Source organism: Scyliorhinus torazame, chromosome 7, assembly GCF_047496885.1.
Source record: "Scyliorhinus torazame isolate Kashiwa2021f chromosome 7, sScyTor2.1, whole genome shotgun sequence".
Classification (NCBI taxonomy): Eukaryota; Metazoa; Chordata; class Chondrichthyes; order Carcharhiniformes; family Scyliorhinidae; genus Scyliorhinus; species Scyliorhinus torazame.
The window spans coordinates 113,027,297-113,051,480 of NC_092713.1; the positions used below are offsets into that span (position 1 = coordinate 113,027,297).

The 24,184-nt window shown below is 47.5% G+C and overlaps 1 protein-coding gene across 2 annotated transcripts in view; it reads left to right on the forward strand.

Annotated features, from left to right (window-relative positions):
- The window catches only part of axdnd1 (axonemal dynein light chain domain containing 1), a 486,782-nt gene that overhangs the window by 317,008 nt on the left and 145,590 nt on the right, over positions 1 to 24,184 (forward strand). For both annotated transcript variants that reach the window (XM_072511281.1, XM_072511280.1), the window contains exon 23: positions 4,814 to 4,918. In XM_072511281.1, the coding sequence (XP_072367382.1) occupies positions 4,814 to 4,918 (105 nt within the window). The remainder of the gene's footprint in view (positions 1 to 4,813; positions 4,919 to 24,184) is intronic.

Genomic DNA, 24,184 nt, shown 5'->3' on the forward strand with positions numbered 1-24,184 from the left:
GAAATGGAAAACATCCAGCCTCCTCCGCAACTCCGCATCTCCGGCAACCTCGGCGCCAACTGGCAAATCTTCAAGCAAAAGTTCCTCTTGTACATCGAGGCCTCCGACCTCGAGGCAGCATCGGATGCCAGGAAGATCGCACTATTTCTCTCCACTGCGGGGGACCACGCCATTCATATCTACAATTCGCTTACGTTCGCCGATGGCGAAGACAAAACAAAATTCAAAACAGTCCTGCTGAAGTTCAACAGCCACTGCGACATTGAGATGAATGAGAACTTTGAACGGTACATCTTCCAGCAGAGGCTTCAGGGTAAGGATGAACCTTTTCAGTCCTTCTTGACCCATCTCCGCATCCTAGCGCAGTCATGTAACTATGACTTGACGGCTGATTTCATGATCTGGGATCAGATCGTTTTCAGGGTCCACTCCGACTCCCTGTGGAAGCAGCTCCTTAAAATCAAACAGTTGACCCTCTCTGTCGCTATCGAGACGTGCGTTGTCCATGAGCATGCCAAGAATCGTTACTCCCACATCAGGGCGGCAGAAACTGCAAAGCTGGCCTCCCATGAGGCAGAAAGGGTGCAGGCCATTGCACAAATGCAGGGCCTGAGCATCGAGGAGAGTGGCCGTTTCGCTCGCTTTTCTCGGATACCTGCGCATGCGCGCCACGACCGAGTGGACGACGAGACCGAAAACCCGACTGTGCAGGTTTGTACTCCGGCCGACCCCACTGTGCATGCACAATGGCGCACGAATCGCGATGATGTTAGCGTCATGACGTTTCCGAATTGTGGCTCCGCCCACTTAAAGCGGCAATATCCGGAAAGAGGACGCCAATGTCTCCAGTGTGGCAAGCTTGGCCACTACGCAGCCCTCTGCAGATCCGCTCCACTGCTCAGCAGCCAGCGATCTCCCAGCTGCGGCGCAGAAGTATCCGCTCAATACAACAAGGCAAGTCATGGTGCAGCTGTATAGAACACTTGGAGTATAGTGTTCAATTCTGGTCGCCACACTACCAGAAGGATGTGGAGGCTTTAGAGAGGGTGCAGAAGAGATTTACCAGAATGTTGCCTGGTATGGAGGGCATTAGCTATGAGGAGCGGTTGAATAAACTCGATTTGTTCTCACTGGAACGACGGAGGTTGAGGGGCGACCTGATAGAGGTCTACAAAATTACGAGGGGCATAGACAGAGTGGATAGTCAGAGGCTTTTCCCCAGGGTAGAGGGGTCAATTACCAGGGGACATAGGTTTAAGGTGAGAGGGGCAAGGTTTAGAGTAGATGTACGAGGCAAGTTTTTTTACACAGAGGGTAGTGGGTGCCTGGAACTCGCTACCGGAGGAGGTGGTGGAAGCAGGGGCGATAGTGACATTTAAGGGGCAGCTTGACAAATACATGAATAGGATGGGAATAGAGGGATACGGACCCAGGAAGTGTAGAAGATTGTAGTTTAGTCGGGCAGCATGGTCGGCACGGGCTTGGAGGGCCGAAGGGCCTGTTCCTGTGCTGTACATTTCTTTGTTCTTTGTTGTTTCCCGCTCTCTCGGGACCCAGCTACTGAGACAGTCAGAGTCCACGAGCTAGCAAGCACAAACACCATGTGGTAGCTAGTAAGTCTGGTCAGGCTACTACAAGGTCACTAGTCAGATCAGTATAGTGTCGACCCACAGCTGAGTATGTACAGCAGTTCATCTAGTTGAATAAAACAGTGTTGGATCTTCTCCTGTGTTAGACGTCTGTTTCTAACTTCCCTGCATCAAGTGCAGTCCACATCGAACCAATCTGCCTAACACATCAGGCATGTCGTGAATTAGGTTTCTGGGTGATCAGATCTCCCAGCAGAGCGTGCAACCAGACTCAGACAAAGTCAAGGCCATCAACACAATGAAGACCCCAGAGGACAAGAAGGCTATCCTCCACTTCCTGGGGATGGTAAATATTTTGTGGAAGTTCATTCCCAACCTCGCGTCACACACCACGGCCCTCAAGCACCTGGTGAAGAAGTCCACCACTTTCCAGTGGCTACCCGCACATCAAGCAGAGTGGCTTGAGTTGAAAGCGAAGCTAACCACGGCTCTTGTTCTAGCTTTTTTTGACCCATCGAGGGAGACTAAAATCTCCACAGACGCCAGCCAGGACGGCATTGGGGCAGTGCTCCTCCAGAAGGACGACACCTCGTCCTGGGCTCCAGTGGCCTACGCGTCAAAGGCCATGACCCCCACTGAGCAACGATATGCTCAAATAGAGAAAGATTGCCTGGGCCTTCTCACTGGGATCGTGAAATTCCATGATTATGTCTATGGTCTCCCGACCTTTACAGTAGAGACAGACCACAGACCCCTAGTGCACATTATACACAAGGACTTAAATGACATGACACCCAGGCTCCAGCGCATTCTCCTTCGACTCCGCAGGTATGATTTTGAACTGGTTTATACACCTGGAAAGGAGCTAATCATCGCGGATGCCCTGTCATGTGCCATCACCTCGCCATGTGAGCAGGTAGACTTCATACACGACATTGAGGCACAGGTGCAACTGTGTGCCAGCACCCTCCCGGCATCCGACGAACGACTCGTCATCATTCGAGAAGAGACCACCAAGGACTCTCTTCTGCAGCGGGTCATACATCACCTCACAAATGGCTGGCAGAAAGGGCAATGCCCCAATACTATAATGTAAAGGATGACCTAACTGTTGTCGAGGGGATCCTCCGGAAATTGGATTGCATTGTCATTCCGCGCAGCCTCCAGAGCTTGGTGCTCACGCAGACACACGAGGGACACCTCGGTATTGAGAAGTGCAGGTGCAGGGCCCGGCAGGCTGTCTATTGGCCCGGCATCAATGAGGATATATCAAACATGGTCCTCAATTGCGCGACCTGCCAGCGCTCCCAGCCTGCTCAGCCCAAAGAAACGCTCCAGCAGCACGAGATCGTGACCTCTCTGTGGTCTAAGGTCGGCGTTGACCTTTTTCACGCCAATGGGCGTGACTATGTCCTGATAATTGATTACTTCTCCAGTTACCCCAAGGTAGTGAAACTGTCTGACCAAACATCCAGGACTGTCATAAAGGCCTGCAAGGAGGCATTTGCCAGGCATGGAATCCCGCTCACGGTTATGAGCGACAACGGTCCCTGTTTCTATAGTCAAGAATGGTCCAACTTCGCAAAGCAATACCACTTCCAGCACATCACCTCGAGCCCGCATTACCCGCAATCTAATGGGACGGTCGAAAAAGGGGTCCACATCGTGAAGCAGATGCTCTGTAAGGCTGCGGACTTAGCTTCGGACTTTAATCTTGCTCTTCTGGCGTACAGGGCAACCCCTCTGTCCAACGGAATGCCTCTGGCACAGCTCCTTATGAATCGTAACTTGTTCGATTCATAATCGACGACTGTTCCGGCCATTCATGTACCTGACCTGGATCACCTTCCAGTGCTGCAAAAGATGCAGCAGATCAGAACGCGGCAAAAGCTAACATATGATGCTCATGCTACTGATCTGCCCGTGCTCTCTCCGAAGGACGCTGTTCGCATCAAGTTGCCTGGTGGAGGCTAGTCAGCTCCAGCTGTTGTTGTTTGACAGGCTGCTCCCAGTTCGTTTGTGGTTCGCATGGCTGATGGATCTATTGTCAGGTGCAACAGAAGGGCACTACGCAAACTTGCCTGCCCACCACTGGATCTCACGTCCCCAGATGTCGTTCTGCCTTATCCAGACACCTTGCTCCACGAGGCCACCAATCTGGCTGCATGCCAACCTGTCAAGACACCATCATCCCCGCCTCCACCTCTCAGGCGGTCCACAAGAATCCAACGACAGCCCCAACGACTGGACTTATAAATAGTTCCTTTGTATATATACTGTTATGTTTCTGCACGCTCGACACCTCACATGTACATATCCATTCACTCACCAATTACTGTATATAATTACTTTTGTAAATATGTCTTATATGCTCTAAGCAGCCAACACATTTTTTAAAAAGGGGGATGTCATAATATGCACCCATGCACATCATGAGGTTAAAGCAGGCAGTGACAGACACCCAGATGAGCCAATCAACATACAGAACAGAACACGACCAATCACCAGACAGAACACCAAAGGGGGGCTTCCAACTATAAAACACACGAGGCATCAGCACTCTGCCTCATTCCACTGGTGACAACTGTAGTGACAGTCAGGGTGTACAAATCATTCAACACCTTCTACACGTGGATCCGATCTAGCCTGGTCTAGATAGTTAATGTTTGTTTACTTAGAGTAGTAGAGAGTCAACCCACAGGCAGCTGTGTGCATCGTTACTGAAGTTCAATAAATCTTATTGAACCAACGCCTACGTTTGGTGTATGCTTGATCATTTCACTGCATCGTGTTGCAGTCCGTGTTACCCCAGGGTGAATAACACGACACCTTCCAGGCAATATCTGACAGCTCCTTGAGACTCCTCAACATCACTTTGAACCTTCTGGGAGCACCCTGAGCACTTTTTAATCACCTCCTCCGGTGCCCCATTGGACCATCATCTGGCATGCTTTCGTCCCCATCACCTGCCGTGCTCCCGTCCCTGCCAGTAATGCTGAGCCACTGGTCAAGCGTGGTTCATGCTGGCTGGCCATTAATTTGTCAGTTAGTGTGAAATCAGTATCAGCATTTGATCACCGGTGGGAATATATATCACATCTGCTTCTGGACCTGCCAATCACACTCACATGCCGATGGTAAAATTTAGGCCATAGTTTTTTAATGTGACTGTGTGAATATATTGCAATATTGTTATTCCCCCTCATTTTATCTTCACATTGCAGAATTCGGCCACTAAAATACTTGGGATGTCTGATTCTGAACTATCCGTGCTAATGCCAGGAGAAAAAGAAAGTACTGATGGGCCTATGACCATTGAATCTTTCCAGGTAAAGTCAAGCAACATGTGCTTTTTCTTAAGAATGAATGACTATTTTAATAGGAAAGATAGTTCAGTAATCACTTGTTATGCTAAAAGTATAGTAATAATACAATGCTGGAATAAACTATCTTTTGCTCAACAATGCAATTGCAGTTAGAGGAATGCTATTCTGCTTAGAGAGTCATAGGGCGCGATTCTCCGGAAAGATTTCTGAGCGAGTGGGAACTGCCGCAGAGGCTGGCAACAGTATTCAACATTAATTGGTCCACTTAATGTATGCTTGCCAGCCCCCCGCTAAAAGGGCAACGACTTACGTCGGGCAGCACGAGTGAGTAGATACCAACCGCCCCCCCCCCCCCACCCCACCCCCGATCCCAAGACCATTCCGCCCCCAAGGGAGCATCCACCCCTGCAACTCTCCATGCGACTGCCAGACCTCCCCCACCCACCCTCCCCCTTCAACCGCCTTCCCAACTCTTCCTTCACACACCCCCTCCCACCACTGTGAACCCGTGTGTGGCTAACGATGCACTTCTGTGTCTCCTCGGGAAAAGCTCTCCCACAAACGGCAGGAGAGGGCCCAGACTGGCGGAGGTGTCCTTTGAGGAGCGTGCCCCAGAGGTGACTGGTATGGCCAGGGAGAGGGCAGTCACCAACGCGGAGGCTGGCCGACGCCGCAGAGGGAGGAACCACCAGGCTCCACACGGAAGACCTGTCAAACATGAGTTGACATTGCCTTACTGACTGACCCATCCCTCCCACTGACCACATGTTCATTCTCCCGCCGGTCCTCCAGCCAACAGCGATGGCCCATCCCAGGTGGCCCCCTCTCCAGCCTCCCAGGAGAACACTTCGGAAGAGAGCTCCAAGGAAGATACGATCGAGGTGTCACAGCTGTCATCCCTACCCTCCAGCGCAGACACACATACCTCGGTGGGAAATGTTAGCGGTCAGGCTTCTGCAGCACAATCTGGTGAGCACCACACAGCTGCTGATGCACATCAGTGGAGGCAGCAACCCCCAAGCGAGACAGCAGTCGGGGGTGTGCTGGATCCCAGGACCCAGCTGGGTCCCAGCCTGATGCTGAACCTGTGGAAGAGGTCATCCTGGAGCTGATGGAGATGTTGGAGTGCGGTGAGGACATTCAGAGGGTGATGTCAATGACACTCCAGCAAATCCATCGCCAATTGGAGGAGTCCCAGAGGCTACGGGTGCAGGAGATGTCGCCGGCAATACGTGGCATTGAGGCCAACACTGCTACGGTGGTGACCGCAGTGGAGAGCCTGGTGCACGACGTCGGCACCATTAGTGAAGGTGTCCAAGGCGTTCCACAGCTGGTGACGGCCATGGCTGAGGGTCTTGTCAGAATGTCTACTTCGCTGGGGGATGCTACCTAGTACCTTGATGAGGTTCTGCAGGACATGTCCCGCTCTCAGATGGGAATGGCCAAAGTGCTGCAGAACTTGTGCCAGTCGCAAGTGTGTACAGGGACTGTTTAGCACAGGGCTAAATCGCAGGCTTTGGAAGCAGACCAAGGCAGGCCAGCAGCACGGTTCAATTCCCGTAACAGTCTCCCCGAACAGGCGTTGGAATGTGGCGACTAGGGGCTTTTCACAGTAACTTCATTTGAAGCCTACTTGTGACAATAAGCGATTTTCATTTCATTTCATTTCATTTTCAAGTGGGCATTGCCAAGACGCTGCAAAGCATGTTCCAGTCACTGAGGAGCATTGTTGAGGGTGTCAACACACTGGTGCGGACCATGGGAAAGCGCCAGGGCTGGCAGAGCCAGATGATGTAGGGGTAGCCGGGGCTTGAACCAGCTGCTCCTCCATCCCATGTAAACCCCAGGGTCCGCCCTATGGGCACTGACTGGGAGGAGGGGGCACCGGGTGCCAACCCAGACCTGTCCTATGGGGTTGCGACAGTGGCCACCAGCTCCCCTGAGTTCCACCCCTCTGATGAGGCCGCGTCTCACAACAGCACACGGGACAGGGCGGCAAGAATGCATGTGCCGCGAACAAGTGAGCCGGAGCCCTTTGGCCTCTGAGTCCCCAGTGGACGCCCACCAGAGGCATTGAAGGCCACGGGACAAGGTAAGCAGCTGGCTGCCTCCACCTCTGATATGCATCCTGGGGTCACATCCAGGCATAGTCGTAGAGCTAGGAGGACAAAACACATAGAGGATCACTAAGGCGGTGAGGGGTGGGGGTGAGGTAGGGAGTGAGGGGGCTGGGGGCAGCACCATTGGGAGGGTGGGCAATTGTAAAACACAATAAACACCTTTGTGCACAGAGATGCCTCTGTCACCTGCCACTTTCTTCTGCAATGCGCGCCGACCTCCAAACCCTCAGCCCATCCATCCAGGCACCCCCCTGCCCCCACCCCGATGGCACTTACCCACCCTCCAGGTGTGGACATGTCCTCAGAGCTGTGTCCCCTCCCCTGGGTGTTTGGATGTTGGCTGCTGAGTGTGTGGTATTGCCTCTCGCAGTGTTCAAGCACAGTGTCCGTGCATCAAGCTGTGATTGGGATGCTGGGCAATGATTCCCACAAACTACATGGCCTGCCAACTACAGAAATCCACTTGGATTGTGTGAAGCACTCACTTAACCACTATTGCCAATTGCCTATTAGGAATAATAAATAAATAATAATAATCTTTATTGTTACAGGTAGACTTACATTAACGCTGCAATGAAGTTATTGTGAAAACCCCTAGTCGCCACATTCCGGCGCCTGTTCGAGATCACGGAGGGAGAATTCAGAATGTCTAAATTACCTAACAGCACATCTTTCGGGACTTGTAGGAGGAAACCCGAGCACCCGGAGAAAAACCACGAAGGAACGTGCGGACTTCGCACAGACAGTGACCCAAGCCAGGAATCGAACCTGGGACCCTGGCGCTGTGAACAACAGTGATAACCACTGTGTTACCCAATAGCCTTCAGCCGCATGACCAGAGACCTCGGCAGTCTGTGAGGGTTGTGGGTGATCGAAGGGGCAGACGGTCAGGGACAGGAGTTCGCCCCAGAACAGGTACACATGATCCAGGGGTGGGCATGGGGGTGCTGCGCACGGTTGCCCCCCCAGCGCCTCCCCTCCACTATCCCATAGTGGCCCACCCCTGCAGAGGGCTCCCCATCCCCAGTTGAGGTCCCCCATCCCCTGCCAAGCATTGGGGCGGCAAGCCCAGTGCCCCCAGGCTCTTTCACTGTGAACAAAGATGGCTACTCACCTCCTTGGCTCCCCACAGAAATCCTTCCACCAGGTTCACGTTTGTAAAAGGAGTACTATTCAGTGCCAACGTGACCACTTGCCGGGGAGGCAGCTGAATGATGGGAGGCCTTTGGATATGGGGTGGCTCTTGTTAATTGTAGGGAAATAGGGCTTAAGTGGTGATAATTGGTTTCTCGCCACACTGCAGTGAGATCCCGATTTCACCTACGGGAGTTGGCCAGTTGCATCACAAACTGTTTGGGGCCTGGTGCGGTTCTCGTTTCTGGCCTCTCCCCCTATTCACCAGCCTCTTTTCGCTTGAGCGAAAGGGTAACGAGGCTGGAGAATCGCGCTCATAGAGTTTTACAACACGGAAAGCCTATAGTGTTTGTGTCGACCATCAAGCACCTATCTATTCTAATCCCATTTCCCAGTACTTGGTCCATAGCTTTTTATGCTGTGACGTTTCAAGTGCTCATCTAAATTCTCCTTAAATGTTGTGAGGGTTCCTGCCTCTACCAACCTTTCAGGCAGTGAGTTCCCACCATCCTCTAGGTGAAAACGCTTTTCCTCAAATCCCCTTGAAATGCCCTGCCCCTTACCTTAAATCTATGCACCCTGATTATTGACCCCTGTACTAAGGCGAAAGGTTTATTCCTATCTATATCCCTCATAATTTTGTACATCTCAATCAGGCCCCCGCTTAGCCTTTCCTGCTCTAGGGAAAACAACCCTAACCTAACCAGCCTCTCTTCATAACTGAAGCTCTATCATAACCACCCTTCTCTTACATTCTATACCTTGATGTGGAGATGCCGGCGTTGGACTGGGGTGAGCACAGTACGAAGTCTTACAACACCAGGTTAAAGTCCAACAGGTTTGTTTCGATGTCACTAGCTTTCGAAGCGCTGCTCCTTCCTCAGGTGAATGAAGAGGTATGTTCCAGAAACACATATATAGACAGATTCAAAGATGCCAAACAATGCTTGGAATGCGACCATTAGCAGGTGATTAAATCTTTACAGATCCAGAGATGGAGTAACCCCAGGTTAAAGAGGTGTGAATTGTGTCAAGCCAGGACAGTTGGTAGGATTTTGCAGGCCAGATGGTGGGGGATGAATAAAATGCGACATGAATCCCAGGTCCCGGTTGAGGCCGCACTCATGTGTGCGGAACGTGGCTATAAGTTTCTGCTCGGCGATTCTGCGTTGTCACGCGTCCTGAAGGCCGCCTTGGAGAACGCTTACCCGGAGATCAGAGGCTGAATGCCCTTGACTGCTGAAGTGTTCCCCGACTGGAAGGGAACATTCCTGCCTGGTGATTGTTGCGCGATATCCATTCATTCGTTGTCGCAGCGTCTGCATAGTCTCGCCAATGTACCACGCTTCGGGACATCCTTTCCTGCAGCGTATGAGGTAGACAACGTTGGCCGAGTCGCATGAGTATGTACCGCGTACCTGGTGGGTGGTGTTCTCACGTGTAATGGTGGTATCCATGTCGATGATCTGGCACGTCTTGCAGAGATTGCCATGGCAGGGTTGTGTGGTGTCGTGGTCACTGTTCTGAAGACTGGGTAGTTTGCTGCAAACAATGGTTTGTTTGAGGTTGCGCGGTTGTTTGAAGGCAAGTAGTGGGGGTGTGGGGATGACCTTGGCAAGATGTTCATCGTCATCAATGACGTGTTGAAGGCTGTAAAGAAGATGACGTAGTTTCTCCGCTCCGGGGAAGTACTGGACGGCGAAGGGTATTCTGTCGGTTGTGTCCCATGTTTGTCTTTGGAGGAGGTTGGTGCGGTTTTTCGCTGTGGCGCGTTGGAACTGTCGATCGATGAGTCGAGTGTCATATCCCGTTCGTACGAGGGCATCTTTCAACGTCTGTAGATGTCTGTTACGCTCCTCCTCGTCTGAGCAGATCCTGTGTATACTGAGCGCTTGTCCATAGGGGATGGCTTCTTTAATGTGTTTAGGGTGGAAGCTGGAGAAGTGGAGCATCGTGAGGTTATCCGTGGGTTTGCGGTAAAGCGAAGTGCTGAGGTGACCGTCCTTGATGGAGACGAGTGTGTCCAAGAATGCAACTGATTTTGGAGAGTAGTCCATGGTGAGTCTGATGGTTGGATGGAACTTATTAATGTCATCGTGTAGTCGTTTCAGTGATTCTTCGCCGTGGGTCCAAAGGAAAAAAATGGCATTGATGTATCTGGTGTATAACGTCGGTTGAAGGTCCTGTGCGGTGAGTAGGTCCTGTTCAAACTTGTGCATGAAGATGGTGTCGTATTGGGGTGCGAATTTGGTCCCCATGGCTGTTCCGTGCATCTGGATGAAGAACTTGTTGTCGAAGGTGAAGACGTTGTGATCCAGAATGAAGCGGATGAGTTGCAGAATTGCGTCTGGAGATCGGCAGTTGTCGCTGTTGAGTACTGAGGCTGTTGCAGCAATGCCGTCGTCATGGGGGATGCTGGTGTAGAGTGCCGAGACGTCCATTGTGACGAGGAATGTTCCTGGTTCAACTGGTCCATGGGTGCTGAGTTTCTGCAGGAAGTCCGTAGTGCCGCGACAGAAGCTGGGCGTACCGGGGACCTGGGATTCATGTCGCATTACATTCATCCCCCACCATCTGGCCTGCAAAATCCTACCAACTGTCCTGGCTTGACACAATTCACACCTCTTTAACCTGGGGTTACCCCATCTCTGGATCTGTAAAGATTTAATCACCTGCTAATGGGCGCATTCCTAGCATTGTTTGGCATCTTTGAATCTGTCTATATATGTGTTTCTGGAACATACCTCTTCATTCACCTGAGGAAGGAGCAGCGCTCCGAAAGCTAGTGACATCGAAACAAACCTGTTGGACTTTAACCTGGTGTTGTAAGACTTCGTACTATTCTATACCTTGGCTAATAAAGGCAAGTATCCCATACGCTTTTAAAAAAATATATTTTTATTCGCCATACGTTTATAATTTTTGCGTACAAAAGAGAAACAGAAACAAAACAACCCCAACAATATAAAAAGAAAACAGCCCCCCAAAACACCCACCCCTCCCCAGCTCAACATTCAATGGCAACCAACTACGTGAGTGCAAAATAAACAAACCCCAAGAAATGTAGAACCCCTCCTGATCGCTCCTCAGCTCAAACTTCACCTTCTTTGGGGTCAAAAACTCCAGCAGGTCCTCCTGTCATGCCGAGGCACAGGGTGAAGAGGCTGACTTACATCCAATAAGTCCCGCCTACAGCAAGGAGAAGGCTAAGACATCTACCCTGCACCCGCCTGCAACTCGGGCCGGACGACACCCCGAAGATGGCTTCTAGGGTGGCTCTCGGGGGTCTTAATATGCAAGACCCCCGAGATTGTGCTAAATACCTCCTGCCAAACCTTTCCAGCTTCAGGCAGGACCAACACTTATGACCATGGTTTGTAGGGCCCCTCCCACATCACTCATAGACATCCTCCACCCCCTCAAACAACAGGCCTATTTCTTGTGTGAGGTGCGCCGTATAAACAACAGGCACTTGAATAGGAACAAAAATCACAGTAGCACATTCATTTTAACTGCCTGCACCTGGCCTGCCAACGACAGAGGGGGCTTGTCCCACCTTGACAAATTGGCCTTCACCTTCCCTAGCAGACTAGTAAAATTATATCTTTGGAGCCCAAACCAGTCCCGAGCCACCGGCACGCCCATGTACCTAAAGTGGGTTGCTGCCAAATGGAATGGCAGCACCCCCATCCCTTTCCCTACTTCCAGCTGGGAGACCATGAAATACTCGCTCTTGCCTAGGTTCAATTTATACCTGAGAATGTCCCGAATCTTTGAAGCAGCTCCATTATATTCCCCACGACATGCTTGGTTCCGAGATGTACAATAACAGATAATCGACATACAAGAATACCCTTTGCTCCATCCCCCCTCCCCCTCACTATTCCCTTCCACAACCCCAAGCTCCTTAGCGCGATGGCCAAGGCCTCTATAGCCAGTGCAAATAACGGGAGACATAAGGCACACTGCTTCATACCCCGGTGCAGAGCAAAGTACCCCCAATTCATATTATTCATCCACATGGCTCCTTGTACAACAGCTGTACCCATGCCGCGAACCTTGGCCCAATTCCAAATCTTTCCAATACCACCATCAAAAAATCACTCTACCTGATCAAATGCCTTCTCTGTGTCGAGTACCACCACCACCTCCAGCTCCTTTCCATCCGCTGGAGACAGGATCACATTTAACAACCTTCTCACATTCGAGAACAACTGCCTTCCCATCTGATCCTCCCCAGCCACCTTCAGGAGACATCCCTCCAGCCTTGTCGCCAAAACCTTTGCCAATATCTTGGCATCTGCATTCAGTAAGGGTATGGGCTTATATGACTCACATTCCACTGGATCTTTATCTTTCTTTAGCAGCAGGGAAATGGAAGCCAGCTCCACCATCCGTGGCAAGACACTCCTGCCTAGCGCATCTTTGAACATTCCCACCATCAGCTTATCCTTAAATTTCTTATGGAATTCAACTGGGAACCCGGCAGGTCCCCTCGCCTTCCCTGCCTGCATCCTTCAAATAGTCTCCTTTACCTCCTGCTCCCCCACCAGCTCCTCCAACCCTGCTCTATCCTCTTCACTCAACCTCGGGAACTCCACCCCATCCAGGAACACCCTCACCTCTCACCCTGGTGGCTCCGACCTATATAACTTCTTACAGAACTCTTCAAATATTTTATTGATCTGTTTCGGGGCCACCACCAGCTTCCCCATCTTATCCCGCACCTGACCTATATCCCTCGCCGCCTCCTCCCTCCGGAGCTGGTGGCCATCATATGCCCTGCCTTCTCATTGTGCTCATAGATCACCCCCTCAACCTTCTCAACTGGTGCATCGCTTTCCATGTGGTCGAACCTCGCCTGAAGCTTCTTCTTCTTGGCCAAGAGGGTGGGGTCCGTGTCCCCTGGATATCTCCCATCCACCTCCAGAATCTCCTCTATCAATTTTTGGCACTCCTCCCTCTCTTCCTTGTGCACCTTAGCCTTGAACGAAATCACCTCTCCCCTCACTACTGCCTTCAGATTCCCAAATCACCGACTGCGAAACTTCCCCTGTACAACTAAACCCCATATATTCCTCGATCATCTTCCTGACTTTATCGCAAAAACTCTGGTCCCCTAACAACCCCACGTCCATTCTCCACCCTCGCCTCTGAGCCATTCCGTTCTCCAAAAGCACATCCATGCAATGTGGAGCATGGTCTGAAATCAATATCGCTGATTACTCCGACCTCCTGACCCCAGTCACTAGCGCCTTCCCCACCATGAAAAAGTTTATTCTCGAGTACACTTTATGAACCGGGGAAAAAAACGAATATCCCCCGTTCCCTAGGGTGCAAGAACCTCCACGGGTCCACTCCTCCCATCTCTCTCATGAGCCCAGTCAGCGCCATCGCACCCCCCCTCTCCCGACTGGGCCAGCGAGCGCGGCTTAGACGTATCCACGTTCGGCTCTTGCACCATATTCCAATCCCCCGTGCCCCACTATTAACTTGTGGGTATCCAAATCTGGAATGGCACCCAGCACCCTCTTCACAAACCCTGCATCGTCCCAATTGGGGCCATATACGCTCGCCAGCACCACCAACCTACTATCTAATGCCCCGTCACTATCACGTACCTGTCCCCCTGGTCCGCCACCACCTTCTCCATCTGAAACCTCACCCTCTTGCCCACCAATACCTCCGAGCCCTAACTATCGAACCCCAAATGGAAAACCTGATTCACCGAACCTTTTCGAAGCCTCATCTGATCTTTCACCCTCAGATGGGTCTCCTGCAGCATCACCACGTCTGCCTTTAAGCTCTTTAAATGTGTAAAGACCCTCGACCACTTCATCGGCCCCCCCGCAACCCCCTCACGTTCCATGTTGCTATTCTGACTGGGGGTCTCTCACCACCCTCCTCCTCTGCCCCTTCCATCCGCCACCATCTTAACGCCGGGCTCTGTTCTTCGGGCCTTACCTGCCCCGTCTCTTTGTTGCCATCGAACCCCAGCCCCACTCACAGAATCCCCCCCATCCTCGTCCTCTTGAAAGCATCTCTCCCAGTATCGATCCCACCCCCCCGCCCTTTCACACCTCCCAGGCACATCAAAACCTGTTTGATCAGGTTCCAATGACTGCAGCCCCTCCCCCCCACCACACTCCCGTTCACTAGCCGACCTTCGCTTGTGGTGCCTGTCCAGGCCCCCCTCCTCCCAATCCCCTTCCCCATGACCAGGTCCCTGAAAACAAAGACAAACAAATTTAACCAGTGCAAAAAAAACGTGCCCCAGAAAACTGCCACAGCCCCAAAGCCCACCATATTTATACCCGACTGTAGTCCATAACAAAGGTAAATTACCCTTTCCCATCAACCAACCTGAAAACCCGACTGTTCCCCCCACAAATAAAAAACAAATAAACAATCTGAAATGAGAAGTAAAGGCTGTACACAACATTTAACCCCCGTCCCCTCAGACCAAAGCCAAATCCCAGACCCCTCTCTCATTTCAACTCCAGTACTTCAGCCTTCACAAACGCTGCCAACGTCTCAAAGTAGAAGTCTCTCGAATTGTAGGTCACCCTCAGCTTCACTGGGTAGACCACACCGAACCTCACCTTTGCTTTAGAGTGCTGCCTTCAACCGACCACAGACCGCCTGCCTTCACCCGACCATAGGCCGCCTGCCTTCTCGCCAGCTCTACCGTCAACGTATATACGTTGGTATATACGAATACCAACTCCTTTCCACTTCACCTCACACCTTTGCTTCGTCCAACTTAGGACCTTCTCCTTAACATGGAATTTGTAAAAGCAAATTATGACCACCCTTGGTGGCTCATTTGCCTTTGGCTTGGGCCTGAGCAACCGATGAGTCCTATCCAGCTCGTACTGGGAGGGTTCTTCCCCCTCCCCCAACAATTCCACCAAAATGTCTCAGAGGTTGGATGGAAAGTGGAGTTGAGGCCACAACCAGATCAGCCATGTTCTTTTCAAATGGCAGGACAGGTTTGAGGGGCTGAATGGCCTACTCCTGCTCCTAATGAGTAAGTTTGTTTGTAGAATGTGATTATTTTTGAAGCAACTACAAACATTTGAAATAAAAGCAGAAACTTGTTCAGAGAAAATTCCTTCCTTCATATTCTGCTGCCTACTTGAATTAACCCTCTATGAAGAATGTTATTAATTATTTGTTTTTTTTCTGTAATGCTTTTGGTTTTATACAAGAACAACTAATGAGATTATTCTTACTCCTCTTACCTTCCCCTTCATATATTACAAAGATTGAGCACCTTGAGCGATACTGAGAGTAGAATAAGTTTGTATTTGTATTAAATCTTAATATCTTTTATGGTAAGTAGAAGGAGTGGAAAGGCATGTCAAGATTTATGTAAAGCCCATTGCGCATAGAGTGTATAAATTTCTGATTGATGAGCTAATGTTACACAAGTGTTTTCTTTAGGATAAAGATAGAAAAAAGGAAGTCCTCACGGAAACGGAACTCTCCCTCCCCCACCACTCCCCCGGACATGACCCTCCCCCCAACACCACGGAACTCCCTGCATTTCCCCCATGGAACCCCCCAGCACTGTGGCCAGGAGGAAATGCCAGTGTATTGTCTGGACATGACCCGCTCCTCCTGGGGGCTTTTATTCACCTGTGCGCCTCCGGCAGGTTCTGTTCACCAGGTGATGATACTTAATCCCAAGTCCACCCTCTCTCCCGATTCCCACATCCCTTGATTCTGATAAGTTGTTTCGGAGTAGCATGGGATCTGGTGGATCAATAATGGATAACAGAATGGAGGCAGAATGGAGGACCTCTGGGCAAATGGAAGACTGGAACTTCCCAATCCTGCTGTTTAATGGCGAGCAAGGTGGGTACTCCACCTTGGCACTACAGAGTACCCTTCCCAGATCACAGCTGACTCCACTGAATGGTGTCTATTGTATTTTCTTGAACAGTGCAGCAGAAGAAAGTAGAGTTAAAGAAATTTGAAAATATTAAAATTAACCAACAGTACCATGTACTAGTTATATGGTACGTCCCACAATGTATTACTTATTACATGATTACTTATTAAACAGTTCCATATTTATTGCTTATCCAAGCCAAGCTTTCATCCAAGTAGGGATAAAACATTTCTGTCTTTTAGCAGAATTCCCTCTTGAAATTCACCCTTGAAAATTATTTTTTGACCTCCACCCAGATCACTGTCTCAAGTTCTTTCATCCAATCCCTGATGTCTGAGCTGTCCCGCGTAGAGGGAGCAGCAGATTTCACATCTTAGCTGCTTGTAGTGAGTCGGTGTGGTTTTCAGTCATGGTTTACTGGCCATGAAAGGCCCTGTGGGCCCCCTGGGTGGCTCGGTGTTGCTGTAAGACCGAAAGGTAAGGTTGCCAAATAAGTGAGTGAGTGGTTATTGGGTTGCCAAGTGAGTGACTGGGAGGGAAGGAGATTGTGAAGAGGGGTCCAAAGTAAGTGGGAGCAAGAGGGGTTGAGAAGCAGATCTGCTGAGTGAGAATGCTGCCGCCTGTCTGACCTACCAAAAACCTCCAGGTCAGAACCCTGTTCTTGGTTATATGTGAGGGTCATTTTAACTCACTTTGACGGTGAGCAAAGAACAAAGAAAAGTACAGCCCAGGAACAGACCCTTCGGCCCTCCAGGCCTGCGCCGACCATGCTGCCCGTCTAAACTAAAATCTTCTACACTTCCGAGGTCCATATCCCTCTATTGCCATCCTATTCATGTATTTGTCAAGATGACCCTGAAACGTTTCTATCGTCCCTGCTTCCACCACCTCCTCCAGTAGCGAGTTCCAGGCCACCACTACACTCTGTGTAAAAGATTTGCCTCATACATCTCCTCTAAACCTTGCCCCTCGCACCTTAAACCTATGCCCCCAAGTAATTAACCCCTCTATCCTGGGAAAAATTCTCTCACTATCCACTCTGTCTATGCCCCTCATAATTTTGTAGACCTCTATCAGGTCGCACCTCAACCTCCTTCGTTCCATTGAGAACAAACCAAGTTTATTCAACCTCTCCTCATAACTAATGCCCTCCATACCAGGCAACATCCTGGTAAATCTCTTCTGCACCCTCTCTAAAGCCTCCACATCCTTCTGGTAGTGTGGCGACCAGAATTGAATACTATACTCCAAGTGTGGCCTAACTAAAATTCTATATAGCTGCAACATGACTTGCCAATTTTTATATTCAATGCCCCGGCCAATGAAGGCGAGCATGCCGTATGCCTTCTTGACTACCTTCTCCACCTGTGTTGCTCCTTTCAGTGACCTGTGGACCTGTATACCAAGATCTCTCTGACTGTCAATACTCTTGAGGTTTCCACCATTCACTGTATATTCCCTACCTGTATTAGACCTTCCAAAATGCATTACCTCACATTTGCCCGGATTAAACTCCATCTGCCATCTCGGCGCCCAAGTCTCCAAACGATCTAAATCCTGCTGTATCTTGTTATGGGCCAGGGTTTAGAGAACCCCAAAGCGTATCATGGAGTTCACCTGACCCACAACTTTTACTAAGTTGTGGTATGAGGAGCACATGGCCCACTCTACAGGTTGCGGTACAGCAGAAATGGAAAAGTATTTTTTAAAGCAAAACAATGTTTATTCTATGAACTCAAGTTAACCTTTTTAAAACATACAGTGAACATCTTAGCAACCATTAATTCAAATACAACCCCCAAAGAATACAACATTAAGTAATCCTTACGCTGTCTTTTTAACATCCATAAGACTTAAAAAAGAACTTTTAACAGAAGCACATCAGGTTAAAGTCACTACTGAGAGCAGTTATTAGTTTTAAATCACCAGAGGATCGATTTACTGCTTTTAGATTACAGAGAGAGGCTAATACCCCTTCTGGCTGTGACTGCAGCGATCCAGCTCCAAAACCGAAACTAAAACACACACTGCAGCAAAAGGCCTAAAACGACAGTAAACAGTTGACAGACAGCCCAGCTCCACCCACTCTCTGACATCACTGCAGTAGTAAACACCCATTTCGTAAAGGTACTCTCACTACAGATATTTATATACATATCCATTTATAAACACCCATTTCTTAAAGGTACTCTCACATGACACCTCCCCCCAAGAAAAAAACCCCCATCAACCTCAAGACGATTTCATTTTTTACCTTTTCACTATCCTTTAAGAAATGCACACAGTAAATATACTTTTACGTTTCAAAAAACAACACACGCAAACAGGTATAATAATATAGTCCATTTTTGTTCTTCTTCCTCCAACTGGAATTCTTCTTGATTGAGAGTCTATTTGAACAAGAAGGTGTCTGCATGATCTGCCCATTTCTCTACACCTTGGCATGTCTCTTTGAAGTCAGATACTTTAGTTCAATCTGATCAGAGTCCCTTGTAATTCTCCAACTCAGGAGCATTGGTTATCACAGCTTTCAGGCAGTCAGATGCCTGTTGAAACTCTGCTGTCCACTGAAATTTTTGTGGTTTCTTCAGCACGTTTATCAGTGGAGCAATCACGCTACACAGCTTTTTCACCAATGTTCGACCAAATCCACTCATGCTAAGAAATTGCATTATTTCCCTTTGTGTTGATGGTATCGGAAACTCCTCAAGGAAAGTGACTTGGGTTTTTCCAAATTCACTTTTGGCTAGGTTTATCACCAAACCCGCCCCCTGAAGTCGATCGAATAACTCCATCAGATGTTTTAAATGTTCTTTCCATGTCTGGCTGAAAATTACCAGATCGTCGATGTATACCGCACAATTGAAATGTGGCTGGGGTGTTTTTCATGCCAAATGGCATAACTTTGAATTGGTATATACCATCTGGAGTCACAAAAGCTGAAATCTCCTTCGCCCTTTCGGATAAAGGTACCTGCCAGTAACCTTTTAAGTAAATCCAGTTTGGAAATAAAAGCTGATTGTCCCACTTTCTCAATGCAATCCTCCAAACGTGGGATAGGATAAGAGTCCGTTCTTGTAACTGCATTAACCTTTCTATAGTCCACACACAACTGTTGGGTACCGTCTGGTTTATTGTACCATCTCATTATGGGTGAGCTCCATTGGCTGCAACCCACTTCAATTATGCCATTTTAAGGATATTCTTAATCTCTTTGCTAACCTGTGCCAATTTTAGAGGGTTAAGTCTATATGGATGTTGTTTGATTGGAACAGCATTTCCCACATCTACATCATGTATAGCCATTTTAGTACTTCCCAATTTATCTCTACAAACTTGCCCATGTGATATCAATAACTCTTTCAGGTCAGTCCGTTTTTCCTCTGGAAGGTAACTCAACAATTTATCCCAATTTTTAAGAACATCCTCATTTTCCAATTTAATTTGAGGTATGTCAAATTCACAGTCATCTGGATCTGGTTCGTCACTTTGAGTTAGAATCATTAAAACCTCCTCCTTTTTCTCTCCTTCTCTTTCAAAGTGCCTTTTAAGCATATTCACATGACACACTTGGTGAGTTTTCCTTCTATCTGGCGTTTTTATCACATAACTCACCTCACTTAATTTCCTTTCAATTTGATAAGGTCGACAAAACCTTGCTTTTAAAGGTTCACCTACCACTGGTAACAATACTAAAACTTTATCTCCACTGGCAAAACTACGAACTTTGGATTTCTTGGCCGCTACCCGTTTAATCACATTTTGTGCAACTTTTAAATGATGTCTAGCCAATTCCCTCGCTCTATTTAATCGTCCCCTCAAATTTGACAGGTAACCCAATAATTTAATTTCTGATTTCTCACTCACCAATTTTTCCTTAATCAATTTAAGTGGTCCTCTTACCTCATGACCAAAAATTAGTTCAAAAGGAATGAATTTGGTTGACTCATTAGTTGCATCCCTAATTGCAAACAGTACAAATGGAATTCCTTTATCCCAATCCTCTGGATAATCGTGACAATAAGCCCCCAACAATGTCTTTAATGTCTGATGCCACCTTTCTAACGGTCCTTGTTATTCTGGGTGGTACGCAGTTGATTTAAATTGTTTTATTCCTAAGCTATCCACAACTTTTTTGAATAACCTTGAGGTAAAATTTGATCCTTGGTCTGATTGTTTTTCTGTGGGTAGTCCATATCTAGTAAAGAATTTAAGTATCTTCTCCACAATCTTTTTAGCTGGAATATTATGTACTGGAATGGCCTCTGGAAATCTAGTAGACACATCCATTATAGTCAAAGGATATTGATTCCCACTTTTTGTTTTAGGAAGCAGTCCTACCCAATCAATGAGGACCCTTGAAAAAGGTTCCTCAAATTCTGGAATGGGTATTAAGGGTGCTGGTTTTATCACTGTTTGAGGTATCGCTATCACTTGACATGTGTGGCATGATTGACAAAATTTAACTACATCTTTATGTAGTCCAGGCCAATAAAAATGTTCCTTGGTTTTAGCTTGAGTTTTCCTTATTCCCAAATGACCTCCCACTGGTACCTCATGTAAAACTCGCAACACCTCCTTTCTATACCCTATCGGCAATACCGCTTGATGAACTTCTGCCCACTTTTCATCCGCCTGCATATGTAAAGGTCTCCATTTTCTCATCAAGACATCACTTTTATGGTAATAACACTCTGGTATACACTCAGATTCCTCTTCTGTATATGCTTTCTGATACATCCGTTTTATTTCTACATCTTTCTGTTGTAACTCTGCCAATTTTCCTGAACTGAAAATATCCGCCTAATCTTCCACCTGTTCTTGTTCTTTTTCAACCATCTGATCAAAAATAGTTTCTGATAATTGCACTTCAACTTCATCTTCACTCTTTGATTTCTCCTCTTGTTTTAAACTGTGACTTTGCGACCTTGTTACTACACAATCAGGAAAAATCCCAGGATGTTCGTCCTTCAACACTTCAGTTGTCTGATTTTCCACTGGCTTATCAACCACAGTAGGCATCACTCCTACCTGCGATCCAGCTATATCATTACCCAAGATAAACTGTATTCCTGAACAAGATAGTTTCTCTATTACTCCTACGACCACTTCACCACTCTTCACTGGACTTTCCAACCTTACCTTATATAATGGAACACTACTCCTCTCACCCTGAATTCCACATATTACCACCTTTTCTGGCAACATTCTTCCCAAACTACATACCTCCTCATCTCTTACCATTAAAGATTGGCTAGCTCCCGTATCTCTTAAAATTGTGACTTCTTTACCTGCCACTCCTGATACACATGAGTAAACTTTACCCACACAAGTAAATTCTTTAAAGAGATCTGGCACCTTCTTATCAATCACATATTGATCGGGCTGTATAATCTTTTGCACCTCCTTTGCCTCACTTGGGCTTTCCTTTACCACTTTAACAAACCCCACTGTCTTATCCTGTTTTACCACATCAGCCTTCCCAGTGCTTGTCTTCAACCACCAACACTGTGACTTTACATGGCCTAGTTTATTACAGTGAAAACATCTGAAACTTTTCATATCTCTTACACCTCCTGGATTTCTTTTTAAATCTGAGGTACACTCTCTTTATTATCTCCCATCAGATCACCTTTACTTTTACCACTTGAGTATTTCTCATGTCCCCAGTTTCTATCCCTCACAGGCTGAAACTGATGTTGGAAACCAAACTTTGATTTATGAACTAATTCATAATCATCTGCCATTTCTGCTGCTAATCTTGCAGTTTTAACCCTCTGCTCTTCCACATGAGTTCTCACTACATCAGGAATTGAACTTTTAAACTCCTCCAAAAGTATAATTTCTCTGAGAGCTTCATACGTTTGATCTATTTCAAAGCCCTTATCCACATATCAAAATTACTCTGTTTGATCCTTTCAAACTCCATGAATGTTTGACCAAGTTCTTTCCTTAAATTTCAAAACCTTTGTCTGTCGGCTTCAGGCACTAGTTCATATGCACCTAAGATGGATTTTTTCACCTCCTCATATAACTCAGATACCTCCTCTGGTATTGATGCAAACACTTCACTAGCCCTACCTATCAGCTTTGTTTGAATCAGTAATACCCACATGTCCTGTGGCCATTTCATTTGTTTAGCCACCTTCTCAAATGAAATGAAAAAGGCTTTTACCTCCTTTTCATCAAACCTCGCAATGCTTGGACATATTTCAATAGATTCCCTCCAAGCCTTCGACTATGACACTCTTTTTCACTATCCTCACCACTATCATCCAACTGTACGTTTCCCTGCCAATTTTAACTGACTGTCATGTTTCATGGCCATTTTCTGACATTCAAACTCTCTCTCTTTATCTTTTTCCCTATCTGTATCTCCCTTTCTCTTTCCTTTTCCTCTCTCTTTCGTATTCAAGCTCCTTTAATTCTTTCTCATGTTCCATTTGTTGAATTTGTAACTGAATTTTTGCCATTTCCAATGAGTCAAATTGTATCTCAGGCAACTTTAAATGCTTAGCCACCGCCATAATTACCTCATCTTTACGCATTCTGTCAGGTACTGTTAACTGCAATGTTTTTGCCAAATCTAACATTCTGCTTTTAGTCTCTGTCCGTAAGGTACTGCATGTGACCGTCTCCACCTCCAAAAACCTCTGAGCCTCTGAAAGAGCCATTGTCCACAAGACACTCACTACTTAAACTAGATACCACACCTGAAAAGCAACCACAATATGCTTAACCCTCACTGCCTTTCCAGTAGAATTTCACTAATCTTTCCAATAGAAAGACTTTTTTTCACTCAAGCACCCAATTTGTTATGGGCCAGGGTTTACAGAACCCCAAAGTGTATCATGGAGTTCACCTGACCCACAATTTTTACTTGATTGTGGTATGGGGAGCACACGGCCCACTCTACAGGTTGTGGTACAGCAGAAATGGAAAAGTATTTTTTAAAGCAAAACAATGTTTATTCTATGAACTCAAGATAACCTTTTTAAAACATATAGTGAACATCTTAGCAACCATTAATTCAAATACAACCCCCAAAGAATACAACACTAAGTAATCCTTAAGCTGTCCTTTTAACATCCATAAGACTGGAAACAGAACTTTTAACAGAAGCACATCTGGTTAAAGTCACTACTGAAAGCAGTTATTAGTTTTAACTCACCAAAGGATCGATTTACAGCTGTTTGATTACAGAGAGAGAAACTAATACCCCTTCTGGCTGTGGCTGCAGCTATCCAGCTCTGAAACGAAACTAAAACACCCTGCAGCAACCAGCCTAAAACAAAAGTAAAAAGCTGACAGACAGCCCAGCGCCACCCACTCTCTGACATCATTGCAGTAATAAACACCCATTTCTTAAAGGTACTCTCACTACAGATATTTATATACATACTCATTTATAAACACCCATTTCTTAAAGGTACTCTCACATGACAATCCTCTGACTGTCCTCATCGCTATCCGCAATTCCACCAACCTTTGTCTCGTCCGCAAACTTACTAATCAGACCAGTTACATTTTCCTCAAAATCATTTATATATACAACAAACAGCAAAGGTCCCAGCACTACCACTAGTCACAGCTCTCCAATCAGAAAAGCACCCTTCCATTGCTTCTCTCTGCCTTCTATGACCTAGCCAGTTCTGTATCCAGCTTGCCAGCTCACCCCTGATCCCATGTGACTTCACCTTTTGTACCAGTCTGCCATGAGGGACCTTGTCAAAGGCCTTACGAAGTCCATATAGACAACATCCACTGCCCTACCTGCATCAATCACCTTTTTGACCTCGAAAAACTCTATCAAGTTAGTGAGACACGACTTCCCCTTCAAAAACCGTGCTGCCTTTCGCTAATACTACCCCTTGCTTCCAAATGGGAGTAGATCCTGTCTCGTTGAATTCTCTCCAGTAATTTCCCTACCACTGACGTAAGGCTCACCGGCCTGTAGTTCCTTGGATTTTCCTTGCTACCCTTCTTAAACAAATGAACAACATTGTCTATTCTCCAGTCCTCCGGGACATCACCTGAAGACAGTGAGGATTAACCAACAGTACCATGTACTAGTTATATGGTATGTCCCACAATGTATTACTTATTACATGATTACTT